The sequence below is a fragment of the Phoca vitulina genome, unplaced genomic scaffold (genome assembly GCF_004348235.1).
Source record: "Phoca vitulina isolate PV1807 unplaced genomic scaffold, GSC_HSeal_1.0 scaffold1, whole genome shotgun sequence".
NCBI classification, from domain to species: Eukaryota; Metazoa; Chordata; class Mammalia; order Carnivora; family Phocidae; genus Phoca; species Phoca vitulina.
The window spans coordinates 26693357-26701637 of NW_022589704.1; the positions used below are offsets into that span (position 1 = coordinate 26693357).

The window sequence follows — 8281 nt, forward strand, 5'->3', positions numbered from 1 at the left end:
GAGACAATCACTAAATAATTATAAAATTAGTGTTTATGCCCACTTCAGTTGGGCTTCTGGTGGGTTTTAGGTGAAGGTGAATTTCAATAGAGACCATTAAAAAGCCTTTTCCTTAGGCATTGTCACCTGCACGTTGCCCCATGGGGCCTAACTGTTGCTCATAATCTTCTTCTGTTGTTGGCCTCGGGAACCCCATCACCTCCTCAGTGCCTTGTGCTCATCTCTATACTCTGTTAAGAGTTAAAATCCTATGGCGACTGCAGTTCCCATAAACAACCATACCAGGGAAGTTCTGGGTGGAATGAAGACAGGTAACAGGTGACCATAGCCAAGGTATGGTTACTGAGCACCGGCTATTTGCCTCCCAGTATGTCAGAAAAGACACTGTCTCCTCTGTGGGCTTTCCATCTTCTGACTTGGAGGAGGGGGCAATGCAGGGACCGGGGAAGGCAAGTAATAGCTGTGGCCAGCTGGCAGGCTGCTAGAGGCCAGCATAGGTCATCTGGGCTTCCTGGAACAGCTGGTCATGCACAGGCCAGTCCTCCAGATCCCCTGAGGCGATCCTAGCCACTGGTGATACTTAAAAGGCAGGATTTGAGGGGACTGGGACAGATCTTGGAGGCTCTCTGCCGTACAAGGCACGGGCCCTACAGGTGCCAGAACTGGATGAAGTCTATGGAGGCCAAAGATGGGCACTGGGAAGGAGGAGCCTTGGGCAGTGAGTCTTTCAATATTCTCACAACTTATTCAAATGAATAAGGGGTGTGTTGGCTGAAGATCAGCCCTGGGCTTAAGAACACATCATTTGGGGGCGCCTGGGTGGCTCTGTCGTTAAGCGTCTGCCTTTGGCTCTGGTCGTGATCCCAGAGTCCAGGGATCGAGCCCCGCATCGGGCTCCCAGCTCAGCGGGAAGCCTGCTTCTCCCTCTCCCATTCCCCCTGCTTGTGTTCCCTCTCTCGCTGTCTCTCTGTCAAATAAATAAATAAAATCTTTAAAAAAAAAGAAAAAACCCATCATTTGCTTGACTAGGTTACAACATCTTTCCACTATGTCTTTTTTCTACTTCCAAAAGTTATAAGCAAGTACTTATAAGTTCAGGCCTACTAAGAGGATAGCTTTTTGTCATTTCTCACTTGACAATGAGCTTTTTTTTTTAAGTCATATGTGGGGAAACAAGCAAACAAACTCCACTATATTTTTCTTTTTTCCTTTGCTTTAATGAAAAATATAGGTGGGAAAAGAATCTTAAGTGTATTTCACGGACATGAAAATTACCAGTGGTTACTGTCAAATAAATATATTAAAGATTTCTTTTCTTCTTTCTTAAGATAGGGCAAAAGTCTATTAAACATTGGTTCCTCAGGCTCCCAGTCTCTCTGAGGATCCTGATTTGACCTATCCAACCAGACCCTTCCCTCCCCCACTTTAGGATTAGGGGTTTATTCTTTTGGGTTTTTGTTTCACAGGATGAGGAAAACTTGGGAGGGAGGGAAAAATGAGTGGGTCTAAACCTGAGGTTACAAACCAAATCTGTAGGGTCTAGCACCTGCAGTCATGAATGAAAGTGAGTAAGTGGTCTGAGAGTATGAACTAGCTTAAGTGGGGACTGTGTCCAAGTGCAGGGACCAAACTCACGTCATCATTCACAGACCCGCCCCGGCCAGTTGATATCATGAATGCAGGCTCCGGTTGCCAAATCGTTTAACTTTTGAAAGATCCAAATCTGAGAGAGTGTGTGTGTGTGAACTTTCTTGAGTTTGAAAACACTGTGCCGGCCAAACAAAGCACATCTGGAGGCCATAGGTCTATTACCTCAACCAGGCCTGAGGCAGGAGATTTTTAATGGAATTTGAAGGATTAGAAATGGGAACAGCTGTGGTATATTTGTGATAAAAGCCACGAAAGAAAAAAAAATAGGGCTTTTTGGAGTGTGTGACGCTTCTTCAACATACTCAAGAAAACCTAGTAAAGGACAGTGTTTTGAAACAATTTTGGGTTGCTGGACTGTGTACTTTTGACAAAGTTCTACAAGGGCCTTACTGTAAAAGAGGAGTATATTTTTTCCTCTACATAAGCTACATAGAGGGTTATTTTTATAATCCTACATTATATCTGAGTTACTTGTCTCTTCTCAAGGCAAGTAAAATCTTCTTTGCCTTGTTAATTAATAAAAAAAGAAAATGAAGACTTTCTTGTGATTCATGCCACCAGACAAATAAATGTCTAAATCCCGTGTAGTTTTGAGACTTCCTTGAAGGGTAACATGGATACGCATTAAAAAAAAAACTATTAAAGGGAAAGTCTAATTATGTTGCTATCTAGTACCAAATCCACATTATTAGCAAAGGAAAACGGAATGCAAGAGGATGACTCCATTGGTAGAAGTAGGTTTCAGCCAAGTTAGAATGGTAGGTCTGGCAAACCTCCAACACAAAGACATTTCTTCCAACAGTCACAAGTTTCTACCACTTGATACCTAGACTCTTTGACATCAGACTTCGTGATATTACCTCCTGTAGTCTTAGAAATGATTCTTACCTATTAGCAGGCTGCTATGGATCTCTTTCTCCTTGGACTAGATGAGCTGAATGCTTCTAAGACTTTAATGAGCAGATGAGTCTTCTAGGGGAGTGCTGTAAGTTGGCCAGGGGTGGAGCATGGGAATTTGTATGTCTGACAAGGTCCCAGGTAAAGCCTGAACACAACTTGAGTAGCAAGGAGCTAAAAGACTGAATAAAGATAGAGAATAGGGTGTGTGGACCTACAGGATGTCTGCTTTATGACCTGCACAGAATCAGTTCCTCTCTCTTCTGGCAGTAGCAGCCTGACTTTACTTAGGAGGGAACATTTACTTAGAAGGGAACATTTCCTCTTCATGATTAGTTTATGTAGTTCAGAAGAGGTCCCTTCTCCCTTTACTTTCCTCCTACCCCAACCACCTGTGATAGAGAAAAGAATGTGACCCGACCATGGGTAATCAGCAGAAGTGAGCAGGTGACCCAGGGTTCAGTGATTTTCAGACCCGAGATCTTGGCTAGTGCTAGTGGGAAAGAGGCTTTCTTTGGTGGGTTGTGAAACCTGGAGCTCCCAGTGACTATCATGAAAGGGGTGCTTGCCTTTAGAATAAAACTAACACAGAAGAAGCAGGGCTAAGATTTGGAAAAAGAAAGATTCTTAACATCTTTTGAATGCCTGGATCCATCCATGCCTGAGGTCTGCCTTGCTGGTTACTTGAGCCAATAAGTTTGCCTTTATGATTAAGCCAATTTGATTTCAGTTTCTGTCACTTGCAACAGAGAGCATCCTGCTAAATACAGTAGTAGATGAAGGCTGACACACGGTGGGGAGATAACTGTAGCGTTCTCATTGTAATTTTTCCTTGGTTGGACTGAGCAATGTGTGTGTGTGTGTGTGTGTGTGTGTAGTATTTTTTTTTCCCAGAGAAGAAACAATCTGAAACTATAAGTTAGGTGACAAGCAATTTTATTTTGCAAAACAATCACTATACAGCAACAAATACATTTGCAAATTTTGATTGAAAAACATGAACTAACTACAACCAGCCATTGAAGAAATGCCTTTCTATGGTAACAGGCTCTAGAATTATCAGAAGAAAGAAACCCCCCAGAGATTTGTAGCGGCATGTTGGAACCTTGGAATCCCAGCATACAGAGTATACTTTTTGTTGATTTTTTTTTCTTTTTGCTAAAGTTGAAGTAGATTTTCATGATTGACATTTTGTGAGTTTAAAAATAAGCTCTTTCCTGCAGAGGGACTTGGCCTCAACCTACACACCCAGGCTAAAAATCCTAGGTGTAAAAAAACAAACATCAGTGCTGATTTTAACACATCAGTTTTGGAAGGAATGCCTAGACTTTGCCTTTCCAAGCCACGAATCTATTTTTTTTCTTGGCTACTTAGACCATGAATAGTTTATTTTCCTCATTTTTGTGGCATGAAAAATCGGACAAAAAGTGTAATTGTAGCAAGGTCAGAATCAACCGCTTCGAGATGATTTCTTTAACAATATTGACATGGATGTTATATCTTGGCTGATGATCCTCTTTCCTGCTGTATTACTGTATGAATGTGTGGAGAAGGTCGGCTATCATCAGCAGATTCTTCCATTTAATGAAGTTCTCTCTTCAGCCTTCTTCAGCCATACTGAGTTGGTGTTACACAGGTGTCCTGCTTGGGGCTGGGATTTCAGCCTATCACCCTGCTGGAACTCAGCAGGAGAATCCAGAGAGAGTTGGTTCCTAAATGAACAGGGCCTTTGAAACTCATCATCAACTCGGATCTTTCCTGCATCATTATAAAGTACCCAATTATCGGCTGCAGGTGACCCAGAGAGAGCGAGTTCATTGAAGAAGCTGGCCTTTTAACTCTTCACAGCTCTGGATTACTTATGTATCCTTAAACAGGTTCTCAAAGGCTAAAGCCGGAGAGAAACTGGCAGTAATAGATCTAGAATTGGAACTATGAAGCTTTAATTTCTAGATCAGCGTATGGGTACCCCCACAAGAGTGGTGTTCAAAAAGCTTAATTTGCGTCGTTTATCTTGAGAGTGAAGGCAAGATAGGTTCCAACCCCTGTCCCCAGAAGAAGACATTTAGCCTGTGTGTTTCTCTCTTCTATTGGTACAAATTATCAGTTTCTTTTTGTTAACATTATAAAGAATCATATTTCCATACAAAGGAAGGGCATTTATTCATTATAATTTTGCTGAGATTTGAAATAAACATTTGTTTTAATGCCAAATCTAGTATCTTAGGGCTTATTATATAATCTGTATCTTGGGCATGTATTTGTAAGAAACAGAATTTTAATATGTAAAGCATAATTACTTATTCTTACCTTTTATAAAAAATGTAAACCAAGTCGGTAGAAAATACTTATTTTGTAGGTTAAAACTGTTCTAACCTGCTGTTAACTCCTTCTTTCTAGAGAACTTTAATCACTACCTAACACTATCAAACATGTAGGAAAATACCATAGGTCTCCACACAACTACTCTTCTCCGATTTTCTAGTGCATTTCAAGGGAAGCTGATGAATAAAATGCTCAAATCAATAGGTCAAATCCACATCATTATTAGGCAGAAAATAGACCCATCCATAGTCATACTCTGTAGTTTCTAATTTTTTTGACTGTTGTATAAAAGAATTGATTTATTAACATTTTCAGACATGTTTGCCTATGCAAAACCTATTAGTTGAGAATGAGTGCTATGTTTTTGCTCCTACAGTTTTGTTTTTTTTTTTTTTTTGGTGGAAGTCACATTGGTTGCAATATTCAGTGGGTCACAAAATGGCACCCGTGTCTCTCTGTCTTTGCATCCCTTGGCTGCTTTCCTAGATGCTACTATACTTCCTCGTTGCCTCATCCATGCTCATCACTTCCTCCTATATAGTCAGGAATTGATTCGGCTCACGGGGATCAGACACCTATCAGACTATTTGCTTTTAACAGTTCAGAACCAACCTACCAGCCCCGAGCAAGAAAAAGAACAGATAAAATACTAAAAATATCCACCCAGACTGGTAACTGACTGCTTATTCAGGCCATTGACTATTTAATTGCTTTTCACCAGTCTAAGATGAATGATTTGTGAGAGGAATTAATTGGTGATTTCCCAGACTGTAGATTAAGTCACACCAGTATTATCTGTTGGTAAGTAATACTAAGTCATAAAGTGTTCCTTCACAGAGGGCAATGTTAGAATCCTGAAAAAACTGATTTAGATATCTGTATCTCAAGTGTTGTGTAGCTATAGGTTCTCGAATAACTGTACTTGTCCTTTTTGATCAAGGCTTTTTACTTTGGGTAAGGAAGCCAAATATTTTCTCTCAGATAATTTAATTAGCAGGCAATGTCTGGAAGAGTGGGACAACATGTCCCAAACTCCCTCTGTTAGTTTCAACTTTAGCAAAGGGAAAAAAAAAAAAGAAATCTTCAGAAGTCTGTTTCTTGAATGATTACAGGAATAAAACCCAAACTATTCCATAATTCAAAATGAGATAAATCCAAAATCTTACTTAAACCAACAATCTGTAAACCCTTTTAATGTATAACTGGACCCACCCCCACAAACTCCATGTTGGTGAAAGCAAAGAAAAATAAATTTTCCTAGCATCACGGGAGAGACTTGTTTCTGGCACTAAAACAGGGTGACAGCTCTGAGTTGTTACAGGAAGCAACTTCATGCTAAAACTTTTTGTTCTTTTTTAATGTATTTTTTTTAAGTAGGGAAAGAACCCTGCTAACATCTACTTTCACATACCTAAAATTGCAACACCAAAGGGTGCAGGAGACACAGATACTGTGAATAAGGAAGTATAATATTCAAGTATATGAGGAAGTATCACAAATGGCCACAGAGAAATATATATATATTTATATCTATAACACTGTATCAAACAGATGGAAAGGGAGTGTGAAACTGGTAGTGTGGACACAAATCTAGCTGATCAACTGACATTCTAATCAGACACGAGTCCATCCTACTGAAAGTGCTTCATTCCTAAGAGATGCACTTTTATATCGCTTCCTCAACCACAGCTCAAATGCTTCGTAACTATTTTTAATTAGTTAAATAATTTATTGGATTGACTTATACTCTGATATAATTATCCAGGTCCCAAATGTTAATAACTTAACTGAATCTTTCTTCCCATTTATACAAAATAACACTTAAAAAAAAAAACCTTATTTCTTACATGCTCTTTCCTTCCTGCAATCAGACTCCTTGATTTAATTTAACCTGTAATAAGTTAAAATGGGCAGCTTTTATCTTTTCACCCAGCAACAGAAGAGTGGAATGAGCAGCTTGGATTTCAACAAGGCCTTTCAGAATGTATGGATAGCCTTCAGGCACATGAAAGGTAAAAATGCAATATTTGAAATAATAATACTCCATGCAAAACAGAGCAGAGCAAAAATAATTGTCCAATTGTACTCATGTAAAGCCAGTGTCTTCCTGCTGCAAATGGAAACCAAGTCAAGTTCTGCATATACTATTCATTGTTTTTTATAAAATTGTAACAATTACTACAGTTTGGGAATGAGATTATTTATTTTACGGTTTGTAAAGAATGACTATAACACCTGCTCAGAGCCCACTCCTGCCAAGAGCTCATGCCTAAATATTATTACTTCAATGCTAAATGAGAAATATTCACAAGCCCTGCTTAGCGAGTGCAGCAGTGACATCCTCGGCCAAAGTGGCAAGCTGAGGGGATTCGAGCAGGTTGATGCTTCCAGAAGAGGAGACATTGCTGAGTCGTCGGGGGGACGCCACGCTGGATCTGCCTGGGGATTGCGTAATGATCTCAGCTCCGTGGTCCACACGGGCCTTTGCATGCTCTCTGAAGTTCAGCTTCTGGCTGTCGATCTGTTCAAGACAAGCATCAGTCCTTGTTAACTCAAGCATCTTAACTGGCCCCTAGACTTTTCACTATGTCTCAGAGCTGATGTTAATGTCACTTTTGTTCAGCTCTGCCATTCCTACTTCCTACATGTCCAGGCCTTTGATCGTGACCCATTTTGATGAGAAGTATTTCAGAAGGATTAAAAAGCAGAAGACAGGATCAGCTTACAACCTTGGCTCTTACCTTGACGTTACCACCTCCAGGTACGTGGTGAGCATTGTCAAGTGAGCCGACTTTAGCTTGGGCCTTTTCTTTGAAATCCAGTTTTACACTCTCAATTTTCACACGGCCACCGCCTGTGAGAGAAGAAAGGCTTTTAAATGCCTTGCTACAGTGACATATTCTACTTGGGGTGACTATTTCCCAAAAATGATTATAGTAAATAGATCATCATAAAGCACAGACTTAATTTACTATCCTTTTAATCATGGGTGTGAAAGGAATTTTTTAGAATTTCTAGTCTGTATCATTTTTCCCATATCACCCAAGGTAATGATATCCTTTTAGTACCATTATATGGCTTGACCTACGTATTAATATCTTTTTCTTCTAAGCCAAACTGAAGCCTGATTGCCAGATAAGTTTCCAATGCACTTATCTATTTTGAAACTGATCGTATCCACCTTTGCTTTCTGACTAATAAATTCTTCTTCATAATCTACCCATGTCTAACAGAAATTATCAGAGGGGCTTTTCTTATCTGTATAATAAAAATTCTAAAAAGAACACAGTGAAAATATCCTATTTCATCCTTTCTAAAACTTGGAACATTTAATCTCTTACTCTTAAGGGAGCAAATTAACTTGAAATGAAGATCTCTATTCTTCTTTTTTTTTTTTTTTTTTTTTAAA

The 8281-nt window shown here is 39.6% G+C and overlaps 1 protein-coding gene across 20 annotated transcripts in view; it reads right to left on the reverse strand.

Moving 5' to 3' along the window:
• Nucleotides 1–3466: 3466 nt before the first annotated feature.
• MAP2 (microtubule associated protein 2) overlaps nt 3467–8281 on the reverse strand; it is a 280028-nt gene continuing 275213 nt past the window's right edge. For all 20 annotated transcript variants that reach the window (XM_032403335.1, XM_032403344.1, XM_032403425.1 and 17 more), the window contains 2 exons: nt 7614–7726; nt 3467–7393 (listed from right to left, as the gene is read on the reverse strand). In XM_032403335.1, coding sequence (XP_032259226.1) covers nt 7178–7393; nt 7614–7726 — 329 coding nt within the window. In that variant the 3' untranslated portion in view covers nt 3467–7177. The remainder of the gene's footprint in view (nt 7394–7613; nt 7727–8281) is intronic.